The following is a 20378-nucleotide window of genomic DNA, read 5'->3' on the forward strand; positions in this document are numbered from 1 at the left end:
CAAGGTTTTCTTTCCAGCATCCTTTGATCTCTGCAGTTTTTTTATTTTCTTATTTTGTATGATATGACAACTTGAACAGGTTTTGTGCCTTTAATCAATTAAACTATATCTGTGGAATCTAACTGGAATGCCATGTGCAGTAACTGGTGATTAGTGAAGACTTTTGAAATGGCTTTTCCACCACTGGCCCTCTTTCAGCTCGCCTTGATTGTTGTCTGACATAATGGCCGTGTGATTGTGAAGGCACTCCATTGACTTGGTGTGATACGAGTTCATTATAGGCTGAATTTATATCTAAGATGGCTGCCGAAGGCTTGAGTGGTTTGTCAGGCTCCACTCAAACCCTCTTTTACTTAGTTACCTTGTTTTTAATTGGCAGCTTAGTCGTTGCATTTTGTCTAAGAACTAAGGGCACTAGAAAAAAGAACAGACGCCAATTACACATCGAACAGAAAGATGAAAGAAACTTTTGCGCACAATTGCTCTGCTGTTGGCTTTTGCTGTGGATGCTACCACCACCTAGCCCACCTTGTAACAAAACCAAACAAAAGGACCAAGCCGACACACAGCAGGTAAACATGAATGAAACACAGACACTGAACTCTTTCGGGTACGGACATTTTACAATCTACTTGATTACAAACCAACTTGACCTCCCCCACCGCGGAAAGCCAAGTAAACAAAACAACTCTGTCACTCACCTGGACTCCAAACAATTTAAATACCGCGACCGTCGTGTCATGTTGGGGAAATTATACAAACGGAGAAGAGACCTTTGCCACAGTTTCAATGTACTGCTTATCCTGATTCTTCTGGCTGGGGACGTGCAATTAAACCCTGGCCCATCTACGAGCCTTCCTCTGGAGGGTGCAGCAGGTGGACCGCTCAGGTGCAAGCCGCGTTCTGGTTCGGGAATGGACGCATTCGCCGGGTCAGCGGGGTTCCACACGACAGCGGTAACGTCGCCCGATCAGCAAGAAAACAGCGAGAACTCAGATTCTTTCAGACTGTAAACCACGCAAGAGTAATCTGGGAACCGACATCTAAACCAAATGGCATTCTGGGCGCACATTTGAACATTCGGAGTCTATTGCCAAAACATGAACAAATTCAACATCTGTTAACAGATTCCAACTTGGATTTCCTTGCTCTGACCGAAACGTGGTTGCATAGAAACATTCCAACTAGTTTGATCGACGTCCCCGGCTACACCTGTCATAGAAAGGACAGGGTTGACAGGGGTGGGGGGGTACTAATCTATGTGAGAGACTATTGGAAATGTAACGAAGTGAAACTGGATACATCTCTAGAATGTGTGGCTATAAATGTTGTTTTATCTCTGAAGATGAATTTTAATATTGTTGTTTTGTATAATCCACCATCCCATGGGGTTTCATTTTATGATGACTTAGACACAATTTTTAAACATGTGAAAAGCCACAATGAATCTATTTTTCTTGGTGATTTTAATATCAACTGGCTAGAGAAAAGCCATAGGATCAAACTAAAAAGGCTACTACAAAAACATAGCCTACAGCAAATGGTAAAGGGCCCAACAAGGGTTACTCGAACAAGTAAAACTATGATAGATTTGATTGTCACTAACAGACCTGAGCGGATCACAAGAGTGTACAATCTTCTAACAGGGCTCTCTGACCATAATATGATATTGGTTGCTCGAAAACTCACCAAACAGCGCTTCCAACAATTTGCAAACAAAAGCAAACCAGGGAACCAGGTAATCCCCAAAAATAAAATAGTCGAAGTAAAAAATGATCTTAATAACACAGACTGGAATAGTGTAACACAATCCAGCAATTTAGAAAACTGCTGTAATTCCCTGATGAAAATTTTAACAAAAATAACTGAGAAATACACTAGGATATCTAAGCAGAAACCAAAAAAGGTTTCTTTACCATGGCTTGGGAATGATATCCGCCAGTTAATGAAAAAAAGGGATTATGCACTGAAAAAAGCATTGCTCTCTAAAACCAATACTGATCATCTTATTTTTAAAGGACTGAGAAATGCAGTAGTCAGAGAACTGCGCAAAGCAAAAACGGCCTATTTTATGCAATTAATAGAGGAGTCTGAAGGGAACAGCACTGCATTATGGAAGCACCTGAACAGCCTAACTAAACTTAAACCTAGTCAACAGAAAATAATTACAGAACTAGAAGTGAATGGTGTTAATAGCACAGATAACTCAGCTATAGCAAATGAATTTAATAACTTTTTTAAAAGGTCAGTAAAGGAGCTAGCAGAGAATTTTGAACCAGCAATCTTATCCCTGCCCACAAATTCAGAGCCCTCAAAGCTCTTCCATATTAAGGAGGTAAGTCAGGAACAAACACTTAAAATCATTAACAAACTAAATGCTTCTAAAGCAAAGGACGCGTTTGGACTTGATACAGCCTTCATTAAAACTCATTGTTCTGTCCTGGTGAAACCCATAACACACTTAGTAAATCTCTCCATCAGAGTTGGCAAATTTCCACAAAGCTGGAAACAAGCTATTATAACACCGATTTTTAAGGCGGGTGCAAAAGACCAGGCTTGTAACTATAGACCAATCTCTATACTGCCTGCTCTTTCCAAAATCTTAGAAAAGGCTGTTACAGAGCAATTAATAGACCATCTTGAGAGTAATGGTCTCATTAACAATAAACAGTTTGGTTTTAGACTAGGATACTCAACAGAACTGGCGAACTGCTACCTCACAGAGAATATCAAGAGTAGTCTGGACAGAGGTAATGTTGTGGGGGCTGTATTCATAGACCTTAAAAAGGCCTTTGACACCGTCAACCATAACATACTTCTAAACAAGCTCTGCACTTTTAATATGTCAAAACCGGCCATAAGCTGGTTTGCTTCATACCTGGAGCATAGGGAGCAGAGGGTCAGGATAAACTCTGAGCTATCACTGCCATTAGCTGCAAACTTAGGTATTCCGCAGGGATCGATTTTGGGGCCTCTGCTCTTCAGTCTCTACATAAATGACCTGCCCACCTGCTGTCGGTCATCCAACTGCCAAATGTACGCTGATGATACAGTGATTTATGCGTCAGCCAGAACATCAAGCGCAGCAGCGGACATATTAACTAAGGAGATGGAAGATGTATCCCGTTGGCTCAAAGACAACCATCTCACTCTTAACATTAAAAAGACAGTATCTATGTGTTTTTCTATGCTGCCTGTTCTATCAAAATGACCAGGACACAATTGCAATCAATGAATTTCATGAATCATCATAGACTCACAGCTTAAGTTTAATAAACACATTAAGAAACTCACTACAACGGAACAAATTTGAACTTTTAGAATGACAAGGCATCATATACCTGTTAAGCAGCCTTACTGTTTTTTCATGCCATTAAAACTTGTCTTACTGCATACCGTAAAAATCCCAGACATCAATTAAACCTATTTTATCATTATAAAACAGGCATTAAAGAATGGATCAGAAACCAATGTGGCACCACTGCATCATAGTAAAGAAATATAATCTCTTGAGCTTTGAGAATTTTATAAGTTCTCTTATCTTAAACTAATTTTTAAATTCAAATAATTTCTTTCATTATGTCCTTTTGTAACAAAAATAAGTACAAGGTTTTCTTTCCAGCATCCTTTGATCTCTGCAGTTTTTTTATTTTCTTATTTTGTATGATATGACAACTTGAACAGCCTTTAATCAATTAAACTATATCTGTGGAATCTAACTGGAATGAAACATGTGAAGAAAACTGGTGATTAGATAAAGACATACATGCACAAAGCATATATAGGTCACACTCATCATATTGTTTCTTCTTTCTGCACAAGGTTTTAATGTTATAGGAATTGTTTTAAGATCATATATTTGTATAATATATGGCCTATATATTGTTTAATTGTATAATTGTATATTTTAGGTGACTTACCGTATATATCTTATTAGAATGACTGATCAGGGACTGAGGTTGATATCTAGCTACAAACCTTTTATGTATTCACATCTAGTTGTGTCATGGCTGCCATGTCATGTTTGAGCACTGCTTTGTCCCTGCTAAATAAACTACAAAAAAAAAAAAAAAAAAGCCTTCCGTATAATGCAGAAACAATCCATGACCACCTCTGTCTCTTTTCTGCACGGCTTCTCTTCTTTTCTTTACCACTCCCCTCCCTTCACACGGCCTGTATAAAGAGAGGGATGGGGCAGGTAGACTATAAAGACTTACCTCAGAGTTGGACTTATATTGTACTGTATTATACTGATATTAATAAAGCTTCTTCAAAGAGAGGGACTTTTTCTTAGGAAATTGCTGGTTTATGACACTTGTAGTAGTAGTAGAAGTAGTAGTAGTAGTAGTAGTAGTAGTAGTAGTAGTAGTAGTAGTATTCCTATTTTTTTTTACCTTTCTTTTACCTTCTTTTTTGGGTTTTTACAAAGATACAGTACCAGTCAAAAGTTTGGACACACCTTCTCATTCAATGGTTTTTCTTTATTTAAAAAAAAAAAAAAAATTCTATATTGTAGATTAATATTGAAGACATCCAAACTATGAAGGAACACATATGGAATTATGTGGTAAACAAACAAATGCTCAACAAACCAGAATATTTTTTATATTTTAGATTCTTCAAAGTAGTTGAATGAGAAGGTGGGTCCAAACTTTTGACTGGTACTGTATAAACAGTAGTGTATGCAAACATATACAAAATAAAATAATAAGAATAATAATAATAACAGTGAGTAGTTTGGAAACATTTCTATATTCATGCAAATATATTTAAATTAGGTATTAATTTGGTCGGTGTAACAACTAAAGGTTCAATTTCTTCCAGTTCCTATTAAATGTGTTCTCCTTGACTCTCACAAGGAATGTCAACTTTTCCACAGCAAAGATGTCTTGAACAATTTCCAGCCACTGTTCCTGTTTACATTAAGCCCATTTCTGGTAACGGCTTTCTTACTTGCTGCAAGTAAAACTTTAGTAAAATAGAGGTCTTTTCACTTTCAATGTTCAATAGATAGATTACAGGGGAGGTGTTCGGGATCTCATATCCCAAAATATTTTTAACAACAGCATTAAAATTGACCCAATAAAGCTTAATTTTTGTATAGTTCCAAACAATATGCGAGTGGTCAGCCTCCACGCTGCGACACAGCCTCCAATGTTGTTGTTGTGCAGGAAGTTGCCTGCTTTTGATTTTGGTTGTAATGAAAAAGTGGGTTAAGTTCTTCCAATTTCCTCCATACTAGTGAGTTTGTGTATGTACACACATCTCACACATTTAATACCATTCTTTCTCTGTTATTTGAATCTTTAACTCTGCCTCGAATTTTTCTTTTATGTAAAATGTTGTGTCTGCTCTGCTTTCCCCCAGAGCTTGGTAGAAAGCTGAGAGGGCCTGAGACCCCTTCTGTTTGTATGCATTCACAATCAACCCAAACACACTATTTGCAGTTCCGTCCGGTTCCAACCTTATCTCTTTTGTAAAGTTGTCTAAAAAAGAAATTGTTTTTGAAGCCGTACTTTCCCTTTAAATCTTGAAAGCTCATAAGTTTACCATTTTCTAAAACCATAGAAATTGGTGCTATGCCTTTTTGTGTCCATTCTTTGAATGTTGGATCATCAATCATATTTCTAGCGTAAATGCTATTATTGGGTCCATAATATGTTTCAAAGCCCCGATTAAATATTTGTCTCCCACCAAAATCTGGGTCTGGTTACCCTTTATCTCCCTTTCCATTTATTTCAATCGAGACTCATAGTCAGGTCCACACCGACAGGCCAGGGGTCTAAGCTGCAACTAAAAATTATTCCTTAATATTTGGTAAAGCCATTCCCACCTTATTTTTAAGTAATTGAAGTGTCTTGAGTCTTATTCTTGGCTTTTTGCTATTCTAAATGAATCTAGAGATCATCTTATCCCAGGCTATGAATGTTCTTTGGGGAACATTAATAAGGAGAGATTGTAATACATATAGTAGCTAAGGTAGAATATTCATTTAAACTGTTTGAATCATCGCACTCAAGTCTTTTAGAGTTCCATTTCAGATTATAAGCATCCCCAATTTGTTGTGATGGAGAATAATTAAATGAAAGAATTTGTGATTATTATATATTCAGTTTATACCCAGAGTAGTTTACGTTTCAAGTAGGTTTATTAAATTTGGTGAACGTATATCTGGTTGTTCAAGAAAAATAATGACATCATCTGCGAAAAGTGCATTAATATGTTCCTTGTCCTCTATACTGACACCCTGCAAGTCTTCACTTTGCCTTATTGCTTGTACTAGTGGTTCAGCATATAAAGCAAAGAGAGTAGGAGAAAGGCAACAGCCCTGTCTGGAGCCTCTCTCCAACTGGATCCTTTTAGACAAGTTTCCATTCAGCTAATCCTAGCTGTAGGTTCCCGATAAATAGTTTGAATACACCTGATTACATTTTCAGTAAAGTCAAATCTCTTTAGTACTTCTTTTAAAAATACCAAACTAACACTATCAAATGCTTTTTCTGCATCTAGAATAACCAAAACCATATTTCTACCCTTTTTTTTGAGTGTTGTCGACGATATGGATGGTTCTTCTAATACTGTGATGTGCTTGGCGCCCTCTGATAAATCCAGTTCGATTCTCATTGATCAGGTCTGGTAGCTTGTAGTTTACATTTAAAAGTGAGTTTGGCCTAAACTTTTTACATTGTTCTTTGTCTTTGCCTTCCTTAGGTTATATGGTAATAATTCCTTCCTTCCAAGATGGGTGGTCCCTGCCCTCTTTAAGGGTCCAGTTAAAACAGGACAGAAGAAGAGGTGTTAGTTCCTTCTTAAAGGCCTTAAACCATTCTGATGTAAACCCGTACTATAAAATGCATTTTGAAAGAAATAGTACTTGGGACTTTCCCTTTTTTAGTTTAGTTAGGACCTTGCTCCTTTTAACTGGATTATTCATCTCATTTACATTACGTGACTACAATTTTACATCATTAAGCAACATAATAAATAACCCAATCCTGTGTTGCATTCATAAACCTCCAGACAACTTAAAACTGCACAGGCCTGAACAATAGCACTTCATTTGTAGTCCAAATAAATTCTTCAGCATTGACCGACAACGGTTTAGCCCTATATATAGTGTACCAACATCATAAAGAATAAACAGAAAAAGAGGAAACTTCCCTAGTTGGTCCTCAGGCTACCTGAATTGCAGAGTAAACCCAGAAGTACATAAATAAGATGCCTTTCAAAATTGAAATGAGAAACACAGCATAGGCTCATCCCCTTACTCATGTTATATAAATGAAAGATACACAAGTTGATGGCGTGCAAATGTTTTGACCATTTATAACCTATAAGATTCACACCACAGGCAAAAGTCAAATTATGATAATTTAGCTTAACACCCTTGGTTCTTAGTTTGAGTGGTCCACTCAAACTCCTGTAATCTTTCCCTTGCTCAACGTGTGGTTTCGTTCCCGTCCTCCTCTCTCCGGTGCTGCCATGTTGTAGCCTGAAGAATACTTTCCATTCCTGGTTCTGAATCTGCGCTGTGTCCTGTGCATCGTATGTGCGTGTTCCAGAGTCCCAGGGAATGCGCATCTTGTCCAGCGAATACCTTTCTCCTTCAGGGCTCTCTTTATTCATGTGTAGACTTTGCGTTTTTGAACAACCTCTGTTGAATAGTAATAGTCGAAAGATAGGTGTCGCCCTTCACTGTATTCGCCCACCTTTAAAACTGCTAAGTAACTCAGATTGAAGCATTTCATTAGCATGCTTCAATGGGTAGTTTTATTCTCCCATAATGGACTATAAATGCCAGAATGCACTTGTTGAAGATACATTTAATATTTATTATTTTACCCTGTAAAAATCTCAAAGATATTGGACATTGAGTCCATCAAATATATTGGTCTCCAAAAATTCCAAAAGAGGAAAAAATCATCATCTCAAGATGAGGGTGATGCTCAAGGCTTCAGCCAGACAGAGGCCTTTTTACATTGTTAATTTCATTACAGAGCCAAGATGAAACCAAAGAAAAACGGTAGAGAGGAAAGAGGGAACGATCTAGTTTAGCAGCATCTGATTGCGTATAGAGATTATCCTATATTTCAATTTGCTGCGTCTTGTACTGCTCCATGGTCTGCATTTTAAATGGAGGACTTTTATGATGCAAATGCAGGCAGGAGCGATAAATCTCTCTCGCTCTCCTCTCCTGGGCTCTCCTGATGCAAAAGATGTGCTCTCTCTCCATTGCTTCTCTCCACTGCAGCATCGTGTTACACTTGCCCCCTGGCCACATGAAAAATGAATCAGGTAATGCAGTGGGGGGGGGGGGGGGAGAGAGAGAGAGACCCCAAAAAGTAATTCTTTGACTTTCCTCAACAGCTTCTAGGTCACTTTCATTTGGAAGAAGATAACTCAGTCAGCTGCTTGGTCACATCCACACAAACTCACACAAACACACACACACACACACACACACACACACACACACACACACACACACACACACACACACACACACACACACACACACACACACACAAATGCAAACAGTGTATGGAAAAGTAATAAATTCTCTGGTAATAGTAATTTTATAAATTTAAATTGCTACATTTGAAGGGATTGCGTGCACACTTATATTTCTTGTTGATTCCTCTAAAAAGTCTATAATTATTTTATATATAAAGAGTTAGAAAAGAACAAAAGAAAAACATGTCTTTTCTTTTAACAGTGGTGTCATTATGATATCTATAACAAAATTATACTTTTTCATACTTGCTTTGTAGCATAAAATTTATTTTTCTAAACCAGTTGGTTCATTTGTCAAACAATCTCTCAGTTTCTTCAACACAGATGTGTTTAAAGCGAAATTCCAGCACTTTGTATTTCACTGTAATCAAATAAGGAGACTCGTAAGAGACACATTTTATAACGGATGTTCAAACTCAAAGAAACAGATAACAAGATATCCTGACTTTACCTGTCTATTCCTAGTATGGGTCAAGCTCAAAACACTGGATCCTACATTTCCCATAATGCAACCCCATAGTGTGTGTTTGTTAGAACTTCCCTAATTGGTAATCATCCACATCTCTCAGATTTCACACCCTCAAGTTTCTAATAAGGCTTTTTGTTGTGTTGCATATTTAACCTCAAGCAGAGATAACCCCTGTGACATCATCCAGGTTATTTTCTCAGATTTTAAAAGTTCCTCCAGAGATACACCAGTTTTCAGTACTTCCCCAGACTGAACAATCTGACCTCTATCTTAAAAGAATACTTTCCCCTCTAAGTTCTTCTCGCATGGCTCAACGTTGAAAAGAGAATCCTCACTTTTTCAAACACTGCTTCACTAGGTTTTGACAAACATGCGGTGTGTTTCGGAAGTAGTGAGCATACAACTGAATAAATGAGACTCGGATTATACTGCACAAGCTGTTTGAGAGTTTGTACAGATGTTTTGATATAGGCCCCCATTTATTTCAATTCATTAAGGATTTTCTCACTTTTATGATTTCATGTTCACTGCCAAGGCAAAGTTTCTTCAAGAATTCAGAGTAACACGGGTCGTGTAATTGATATACAAATGTTCATGTTCAAGTATTCTTTTAAGAACTGGGCAATTGGGAACTGAGTGGCTCTTTGATATTGTCCTAGACAATGATTAACAATGAGCAAAATAAAGCACAATACAAAGTTAGCAAGTTAAAGTGTAAATTTTAAAACTAATGTGAACAAATCTGACAAAGCTATGTTAACTCTCAGGTCTCAATAAATCTAGAGACAGTATTTTTGGTCAGTACTGAGGTTCAATAATCTGCCCTGATGCAGATTAAGAGCACACAGCTAATTGAAGCATATTAACACAAAGGTTCCCTGAAATATGTGTGGCATATTACGCACAAACATCTCGGTAAAACATTACATTTAAAAAGCAGTTAAGGATTTTAGTAATTGTTGAGCTTCTGCACTGTTTCTCCACACCAGGGGGACGTGGTGGATGTGCAGTACGCCAGCGTGGATGACCTCAGGAGAGCCAAAGACAGCCTGAACCTCACAAACCAGATCGCTGTGGTCAAAATTGGCCAAGCACCTTTGCTGTACAAGGTAAGATCTAATCAACTCACTGCAACGTGCTGCTCTGCTATGCTGATAAGGGAGTCATTCATGTGATTTATTGTACTTGAGATCTACCTGATAATCCTGCAGCTGAAAAAATATTAACCCAGACTGAGAAATTAGATCTTTTATCTTTAAAAATGTGTGCAAGACTAAAAAAAAGATTTTCCTACAACAAGTAGTTTAAAACGTAAACATCCTCTTACATTTGAATTACTGATAGAGTAGTTTAATTATACAAACATTAAAAAATCAAGAGTCAGAATATTTGTACTGTAATCCGCTGCTGAAGAATTGTAACCATGTATATAAACTGACTTAATAATTATGAATATACTATAGTCAAATTAGGTGTACAATGCTGATAAAGAATTATTAATAATGAATTATACCATTCTGTTCTATATACGATTTTTTTCGAACCTTTGTTGCCTGAACAGGCCTCTCTTACATCTGCATTAGCAACGCATAAGAGCCATGCGACCATAGTCATGCCCATTTTATCCTCTGCTTCAAGCAGTCAATTGGTAAGGAAGCACTTTCCAGGCCGGAATAGTGCCTACCCCCAGGACTCTTGCCAGTTCTGTTCTTTTTTTGCCTATGGAGGAGCAGTGGAGACTAGCAGAGGCATTCACAGCAGGATATGGTGGGGAGGGCAGCTGAGCAGACCATCAGATTAGCATCAGTAACAGACAGCAGGTGGAACTTTTCCTAAAGCCCTAATACAATCCTCTTTATCAGCAATACCACTAATTCAGTCGCCACGTGTATAAATAGCCTCTGTATCCCAAGAATATACTTGAATAAGTAGATAACTGAAAAGTGTATCACAATCTCTTTCTTATGGGAAACAGGAGAAAATTATAAAAAGATACTGCAGATGTCGATGTTCAAACGATCCTGCATTAATACCATGCAACCTTAGAGTGTTCAGAAAGTTCATTTTAAATTAGAACCTCCTGAGGCTTTTGTTTCAGTTTTTTTCCAAACCAAGAATAGTTGGTCAGCTCAGTAACACTATCACCAGATAAAAGTGTTAAGTGAAATAATATCTGGGTTAAGGGAATGCATTAATTCAGTTTTAAGCTAGTTTAAAGAACTCCATCCATTTATGTGAACCTAAGACAAATATGCTTACAGGTTCGGCTGCAGATTCTCACAGTCTCCATGTTTAACCACCTGTAGCACCTGCTGATGCCTCAGGTTAACCTCTCTTAGTGAGCCAGCCTGGTACTCTGGCTCGTAATTTCTACATTGCGACCGAAATCTGTTCACAATCTACCTCATACAACTCTCCTAACTTTCAGTCTAACTCTTTGTCTTCATTGAATGGTAAACCCATGATAACGGTCAACACATCAGGATCAAACTTATTAGGAGAACTTAGGTTGCTAGATGGAAGTTTGATCAAAGCATGCTTTTAGTCCGCCGATTTCTTAATCAGTATTTTCTTATATTTCTTAACACAGTTCTTAAGTTCTCCTTTCAGGAGAATCCATCCACCTTGCTGTAAGGCTGTTTATCAATGTTGTCCATCTTCATCTGATCACTTTCATCTCCTTAAGACACCTGTTTCTTCATCCTTTTCTTTGTCTTGCTGTGGGTTGCGCGTTTCAATGATTTTCTCAGCCAATTAGACTCTTTGTTTGAGAATTTTTTCCCCCAGATAATTTAAAAGCTTACATGTCTAATGGTAAATGGATTGTACTTGGAAAGCCCTTTTCTAGTCCAACGATCACTCAAAGCGCTTTAACACTACATATCATCATTCACCCATTCATACACTGATGTCAGGGGCTACCATGCAAGATGCCATCTGCACATCAAGACACTAACTAACATTCATAAAATATTCACACGCCAATGGCACAGCCTTCGGGAGCAACTTGGGGTTAAGTGTCTTGCACAAGAACACATCGACTGGGGGTACATCCCAAGTCTCTTATTTGTCGTCTCCTCGCTCCTCGCTTCAACCGGAAGTCGTTCTGCACCACCATATTGACGGCCGTCCCAAAGCTCTTATTTCGGCTATGAGGAGCGAGGATTGAGGAGGGATCTCCGAGGAGCCATGAGCGAGGATGCACGAGAGCATTCTTACAGGAAGTGTTGTGAGGGCCGACACGCCCCCTCATTGTTCATCAGTTATTTGATTGGACGCTGCAGCCGATCGTACTGATCTGATATAGCTCATCACCATTAGAGTTTTTATACCAGATAGATGACAGTTCACAGATTGAACAGATTGAAAAGTCAGAGAGAGAAGTCAGTGGAAACACTTTTCACATAATTTATCGTCATTTCCATTCTTTCATATGAGGCTAATAATTCCTGAGTGTCGGTTTGATGAGTTATGTAATTCCAATTTACCCAGAAACATTGAGCCTAATAAATCAATTCCAGTGTTTAGGAGAAACCATAATCATATTCTGGATTATTTAGTAATGACATCACAATCCGAATTTCAAAACATACAGACGTCAATGATTAATAAATAAGCATTTCGCCGGTAGAAATGGGTCCTGCGCTTATGAGCAGGACACATAACACAGTATAAATACTAAGAACATAGTATAAATACACAGAACACAGTATAAATACTCAGTGCAGTTTGTTAAACACTGCAGAGATAAAACATTTCTACTCTGGCAGTGATGATTACTTTGTTTCATTAAGAATATTAGTAAAGTGATCATGTGTGCAGACATAAAATCAAAAGTCTCTCCAGCTGTTAAAGCCGACTGACAGCTGATCCAGCTGTGATCAGCGGCCGCTGTCATCAGATACGGAGGTCGCTTCACGTGACGCTTCAGAGGAGAAGACGTCTCATTTATCTTAAAACGCATTCCCTCGTAACCTCTCTCTTTGCATGATTTCCTCTCTGACTAAGACGTAGGGAAAAGACGCAAGTGAGGGAGTCGAGGATGCAATTAAGAGACTTGAGATGTACCCATTTATTAGTGTATGTGGTTTGCCCAGTTATCATTGAGATGGATCTGTTCACAGGAAAGCCATTTATAAAACATTTAGGACTTCTCATCCATATTGGCTGAGGAGATGAGCATCAAAGTCCTTGCTTGCATGTGAAAAAAGTAGTTTGACAAAACAATCCTAACTTAACGTCACCTGAAGCTATTTGTGGAACGTTTTTGTTGCAATGCCGTAGGTCTAGACGGTGTTATAAGCTGTAAGCGCCATATGTGCACATTGGACATGCTACATAAACAAAGCACAGAGGAGCTTGGATCACAACTAAAGTTGTTACGATGACAATACCAAGGTATCATATCAACACGTGTCACTTGTTATGCATCCATCCACCAACAGGTACTGCCCATGCGCAAACTACTAAAACTTCACGACTTCCCCTTTTGTGCGCCCTATTTTTTCCCCCTGATAATGCTACATTATGAACATTACATCTGGGTTAAAATCAGTAAGGAAGAGAGCTATTAAGTCTGCTGTTAACAGCCAGTGGCTGTTAACAGCAGACTTAATAGCTCTCTTCCTTACGCATAGCATAGTCCTGCTTGGCTAAATGATGAAGCTAACAGCTAACCTACAAAGGTTGCATTGGGTTAAATGATGATGCATTCAGGCTCTATCCCCCCAAAAAATGGGTTTTGGGAGAAGGTAAATGATTGCTATCATTAAGTTTTCAAATGTAATCTTAAAATTGATAAGAAAGCTATGTTTTCATGGCAATATAATATAGATACCAGAGAGGGAGTTGTTATGATACAGGTGGAGCATTGAATTGCAGGAGACGAGGTGGGTGAAGTTGTAACAGAGGAATTTATTCTTATAAAAAAAACAAAAAAAACACAGGGATCCAGCAGCACAAAACGAACGTAAAGCTTGACTTTGGATAAATAACTCAAAAGACCTTTTTCAGGTAATAAACTCAAAGTCCATAAAGCATTCAAAAAACACAGAAACAAGGAGTCCTTACAGACCATGTGCTGTAGCAAACAAAGGTTGGGTTCCACAGAGGCAGGTTCTCACAAAGAGCAAGGTAGCGTAAATACAAGGCAACCAGAAAACAGAGTTGTCAGTCCCTCGGGTTGAGATCATGACTGAGCAAAAAAGCTCAGAAACAAGGGGCTTAAGACAGACACAGGAAACAGGGAACAGGTGATTCCCCTGATCACCTGGCATGGGGTTTCCTGGTCCGTTTGGCAAGGACTTGGGACATGTGCCGGGGTTCCCTGGGCCGAATCTCAGGGGCTTGTGGGTTCTGGCGGCATCTCCTGGCCGGTCGAGGTATGACAGTACCCCCCTCCTTACAACCGTCACCAGACAGTCCTGCGACACTTGGCTGGTCTTTTTGGAAGTCGCGGATGAGGGACTTGTCCATGATGTGGCACTGTGGTACCCAGCAGCATTCCTCTGGACCATAACCCTCCCAATCAACCAGGTACCGTGTTCCCCGGCCCACTCGGCGAGAGCCAAGGAGTTGTTTGACTGTGAACACTGGACCGCCTGCCACAAAATGAAAAGGTGGTGGGGTTGGTGGAGACAAAGGAGAGGTTAGAACAGGCTTCAGTAAAGAAACATGAAAAACTGGGTTCACCCAAAGCGACCTTGGTAAGGCGAGCTGGTACGCCACTGGATTTATACGCCTCACAATCCTAAAGGGCCCAATGAAGCGTGGCTTGAATTTCTTGGACTCCACACACAGAGGGATATCCCGTGTGGACAACCACACCTTCTGGTCCACGCGGAATGATGGGGCTGCTCTCCTCTTGCGGTTGGCCTGACGCTGAGTGCATGCAGAGGCGCGCTTCAGGGCTGCACGGGCTCGCTTCCAGGTTCTTCTGCATCTAGCAATGGCAGCCTCAGCAGAGGGGACGTTAACCTTGGGTTGCTCAGAGGGAAAGAATGGTGGCAAGAATCCAAACTGCACCTCGAATGGGCACATACCTGTAGAGGTGTTGACCAGCTGGTTATGTGCAACCTCTGCCCAGACGAGCATGCGACTCCAGGTCTTGGGGTTTTTGGAGACCACACAATGCAGGTATTTCTCCAGCTCCTGGTTAATCCTTTCAGTCTGCCCATTAGACTGGGGTGAAACCCTGAGGAGAGACTGACATAGGTCTTAAATAGGGACCAGAAAGCTTTCCAATACCTTGAAACGAACTGTGGACCCCGATCGGACACCACATCGGCTGGAACTCCATGGTACCGGACCACCTCTTTCAGGGTTTCTGCCGTCCATTTAATCTTGGACGGTCAGCCACGGGTGAGGGCAGTGATGGGGGCTGCAATGGAGCTGAAGATACGGATAAAACGTCTGTAAAAATTAGCGAAACCTAGGAAGCGCTGTACTTGTTTAAGAGACGTGGGCTCTGGCCATTCTACAACCGCTTGCACCTTTCCGGGGTCCATGGACACCCCCTCTGGTGAGATCTGGAAACCTAGAAAAGACGCATTAGACACATGGAACTGACATTTCTCCAGCTTAACAAAGAGCTTGTTCTCTAAGAGAAGGTTGAGTACACGTCGGACCTGCTGAACATGAGACTCAAGATCCTTGGAGAAGACGAGGATGTCGTCTAGAAAGACAAAGACACAGCGGTTAATAGTCTCCCGTAGCACGTCATTTACCAGGGCCTGGAACACAGATGGGCAATTAGACAAACCGAAAGGCATGACCTTGTATGCATAGTGACCACTTTGAGTACTAAAAGCAATCTTCCACTTACGTAGTGGAGAGCAAGGTAGTTCTCCAATCAGAGGGTCGGTGGTTCGATACCCGGCTTCGGCAGTCAATGTGTCCTTGGGCAAGACACTTAACCCCAAGTTGCTCCTGAAGGCTTGCCATCGGTGTGGACTGGATGTTGCATGAATGTTAGTTAGAGTCTGATGGTGGCACCTTGCATGATAGCCTGTCATCAGTGTGTGAATGGGTGAATGATATGTAATATACTACTGACTGTAAGTCGCTTTGGATAAAAGCGTCTGCTAAATGACTGTAATGTAATGTGTGGGGGAAGAGTACAAGCCTTAGTGTTAGAAAAAAACTTCTCAGGTCATGGTACGGCAGAGGCAATAGTGCTAGGTCTACCTCTGGAACCTCTGGGGAAGGCTTCGACGATACCTGGACTGTGGTTCGGTGCACTCCGTGTCCTCTGGGCAGTTTGACAGAGCAAGTCCTTTTGCACTCTGGTCTCCAAGCTACTAAAATACCCCTTCTCCAGTTAAACTGGGGGGAGTGTGTCTTAAGCCAGGGATACCCCAGTACCAAAGGCTCTTTTGGGGAGTCAATTAAAAATAATTTACACCATTCCTCATGCCTAGCACCCACCCGCATCTTCAAATCTTTAGTGACAAATTCAATCTTTCCTGACCCTAAGGGTCGTCCATCTAGGGCCTGAACAGAGTATGAAGAGGGGGCTCACCATGTAAGGAATGTTGAGTTGTTTAGCCAGAGTGATATCCATGAGGTTCTCTTCTGCTCCGGAGTCTACCAATGTGGGAAGTGAAGTTTTGGAGTCACTTTCCCACTCCAGTGTGACCGAAGGCTGCAGCCGTGATGATGGATGAGAGGACCTTGCCGCCCTGCTCACTAGTGGTCCCCTCTGCCCTAGCGAGCGTTGACTTTTCTCGAAAGCCCTGGGCATCCATCCCGGAAGTGGCCGGTCTCACCACAGTAAAGACAGCGGTTCTCACGCCTCCGGCGTTCCTTTTCTTCAGGCGAGATACGTGATCGCCCAAGCTGCATGGGTTCCTCCACATCCCTGGAAGTGAGCTGACTGGGAGGTTGGTTCTTGGGGAGTGCTAAGGAGAACTGAAAGTTAGTTGTGCGTTCCTGTCTACGTTCATGAGCTCGTTGATCCAGGTCAGATGTGAATGACATCAACTCTTCTAAGCGGTGTCCCCACTCTCGGTTGACAAGAGCATCGTTCAGATCTTCATGGAGACCGTGATAGAATGTAGTCATCAGGCAGTCCCCTTCCCAGCCAGATTCTGTAGCTAGGGTGCGAAACTCAATTGCATAGTCTGCCACCGACCGCCTGCCTTGTTTAAGTTGGAGGAGACGTTTGGCTGACTCACGTTGGCTGGTGGGGTGCCCAAAGATGGTCTGGAGCTGGGTCATGAAGACTGAGGCATCGTGACAGATGCGTAGATCCCTTTCCCAGACTGCCGTTGCCCATTCCAGGGCTTTTCCAGACAGCAAAGTGGTGATGTATGCCACCTTGGACTCTTCTGTGGGGAAGCTGTTGGGCTGTAATTGAAAACCCAAGACACATTGGGTTAAGAAGCCCCAGCAGGTCTCTGGGTTACCCTCAAACCACTGGGGTGGTGGGATGTGGACGTCAGAACTCGGGCTGGGAACTGCTGGTGGTGATGTCGCAGGAGTTGAAGGACGAGGTGCTGTATTAATCCTGGCCACCGCCTGAGAGAGGGTCTGGAGGGAGCTGTTAAGCTGGTCCACGGATTGCCCCAGCGTGTGAATGCGGCACTCCTGTTCGCTAAAAGCAACACCCATTCTGCTTAGGATCGTCCGCACATCTTCCGTCTCCACTGTGCTGTGCTCGCTTGTGGCTCAGTCATGCTGTTATGATACAGGTGGAGCACAATTGCAGGAGAGGAGGTGGGTGAAGTTGTAACAGAGGAATTTATTCTTATAAAAAAACACAGGGATCCAGCAGCACAAAACGAACGTAAAGCTTGACTTTGGATAAATAACTCAAAAGACCTTTTTCAGGTAATAAACTCAAAGTCCATAAAGTATTCAAAAAACACAGAAACAAGGAGAGTCCTTACAGACCATGTGCTGTAGCAAACAAAGGTTGGGTTCCACAGAGGCAGGTTCTGACAAAGAGCAAGGTAGCGTAAATACAAGGCAACCAGAAAACAGAGTTGTCAGTCCCTCGGGTTGAGATCATGACTGAGCAAAAAAGCTCAGAAACAAGGGGCTTAAGACAGCCACAGGGAACAGGTGATTCCCCTGATCACCAGGTATGGGGTTTCCTGGTCCGTTTGGCAAGGACTTGGGACATGTGCCGGGGTTCCCTGGTCCGAATCTCAGGGGCTTGTGGGTTCTGGCGGCATCTCCTGGCCGGTCGAGGTATGACAGGAGTAATGAAGTGTTTAACTTCATAACGCTAGCTCTGCTGAGTAATATATAATAAAAGTACTACAAGAAAGCTGTTCCCTTTGCTTCAATCATCGAACATTACTCTACTTCTGAATGTGAGGTCAGTGATAAATGGAGGTTCCAAAAAAAGTAGAGAGAAGGTCTAAAGTGGGGTCACATACTGCATTTACATTTACACAGTTAGACTTTTAAAAATCCATTAAATCAGACTGCACTTCCTTCCACCTGGGACCCTGTTAGCAACAGGCTTCTGACCCATTTTTCCTCCTCGCCCACGGTTTGTGACAAATTTGATCATGTGTGCTTCATACTGTCTCCGTATGTCAGGGCTGAGAGAAATGATCGCCCTTTACATATAATGGGGGAGAATGATTGATGAGCCTTGTACTCTCACTAATGAGTATGTGACGGTGACTGCAGGCCCAATGTTACACATACAGATTCATATTGGACACACAAACATGGAACACGTGTTTCCACCATGTTAGCTTAAGTAATTTGGTTCAATTACTATCGTACCGATTAATTTGACAATCACTCTTTAGAAACACGACCTTGACCTCATGAACTTCTTTCAATATAATGTCATTTTCCAGCAGTTATTAATGATAAATGTATTGTATATCTGATGAAACATGTTTTTCCACACATTCACATATAATGTTTATTATTCAATGTCCATATGAACCCATGTCCATGTGGATGTCAATCATGTGCCATGTTCTTATGACAGTAAATGTGCAAAATGGAAGAGTTTTCAGGAAGTGATATGAGATCAGATTTCCTCATGTTTTTGTTCTTGTTTTGTTAGTATCCATTGATTTGCAGGAATAAGAAAAACACAATTGTTTTCAGTTCACAAATTGCCTAATACAAGAAACTTACGTTTTAAATATGAGGGACATGAAAGGGACATTTGTGTTCTTATAAGTGTGTGTATGTGTGTGTGTGTTGGCGTGTGTGTGTGCGTGTGTGCAGTGTCCCTGTTTTCCAGTGAAGGACAGAGTTGTGATGAGTGGAGTATGACCGTGGTGGGTGTCACAAATTCAATAAATAGTCATCCACACTCATAAAAAACAAGGACGCTACATGTCCCATGGACAACAATGAAATAGTGCTCTGCACTGAGGCAGCTGCAGTGCAGATCCTTCTTCTCTCTGACTAATAGACATTAAGCAAACAACATATAGCAGCTTGTTAGCTGTGGCAAAACAACATCACAGTAGTGATACACACTGTTTGACTGACAATCTGCTCTGAATGATATCAGCTGATTGAATGGGCATTATCAGCTGTTATCAGCCTCATAGATATGTGTTAGGAGAGGCCTGCTAGGGTCAGGGTAAGTGATCACTGATACGAATAGATGAAGACAAAGCCAACCTCTGGATGTGTAGCAGTTATGGTGGGTGCAAAGGAGGAAGTCAGGTGATGTAGTATAAAAAGCAACAAGTTGATCTCTGGGAAGTACAGTGCAGAAACACCAAAGGAAAATCATTGCTTTCCCAATAATATCCACTTGCAACAAAGACACACACACACAGCGGTAAACTAACACTGATATATATTCTCATATTGCCTCACCCTACAGTATGTACTGAATATTGACATAAAGTATTTTAGTTTTATTCTACTTACCAAGAGCTACAGGACAGTGTCGGCAGTATGGGTTTATTTCACTGTTCACACTGACCTCAAGAACAGAAATCCTTTGTGTGCATCTGTTCTCCACAATTCATGTGCAGCATTTGTGCGTATACATTATGATAATACAAGCAATTGCCTGTATTACCAATAAATACTGTATGTCTATATATTCACTAATCTTTTCTGAGATTTATTATTTAAGTGATTTCATTTGAATATCTCCTATGAATTTATATATTTTTAAAGCTGCACTGATCACTACTTTTATGTTAAAGGGAAAGTTTTTTTTACTTTAACTGATCAGTAAGTAAATGTTGACACAATGTCATAATATAGACAGACAGATTTAGTAACAAAGTGGTGAACATAGTGAAGTACCCACTAAAGTGTCAATTGTTTCACTGATGAGAGTAAAAGAAAAGAAGGAGATAGCCTGTTAACGCCGTCTAAATGCATGTATTTGGTCTCATTTATTTTAACATGTATATATGTTTTCTTTAACACATGCATAAAGCAAATTTTCTGA

General features: G+C 40.7%; 1 protein-coding gene across 1 annotated transcript in view; it reads left to right on the forward strand.

Moving 5' to 3' along the window:
* LOC129088805 (inactive N-acetylated-alpha-linked acidic dipeptidase-like protein 2) overlaps positions 1-20378 on the forward strand; it is a 422940-nt gene that overhangs the window by 96486 nt on the left and 306076 nt on the right. The window contains exon 5 of the mRNA XM_054596036.1: positions 9973-10092. Within this exon, the coding sequence (XP_054452011.1) occupies positions 9973-10092 (120 nt within the window). The remainder of the gene's footprint in view (positions 1-9972; positions 10093-20378) is intronic.

This window comes from Anoplopoma fimbria, chromosome 3 (assembly GCF_027596085.1).
Source record: "Anoplopoma fimbria isolate UVic2021 breed Golden Eagle Sablefish chromosome 3, Afim_UVic_2022, whole genome shotgun sequence".
In the NCBI taxonomy this organism is placed as follows: domain Eukaryota; kingdom Metazoa; phylum Chordata; class Actinopteri; order Perciformes; family Anoplopomatidae; genus Anoplopoma; species Anoplopoma fimbria.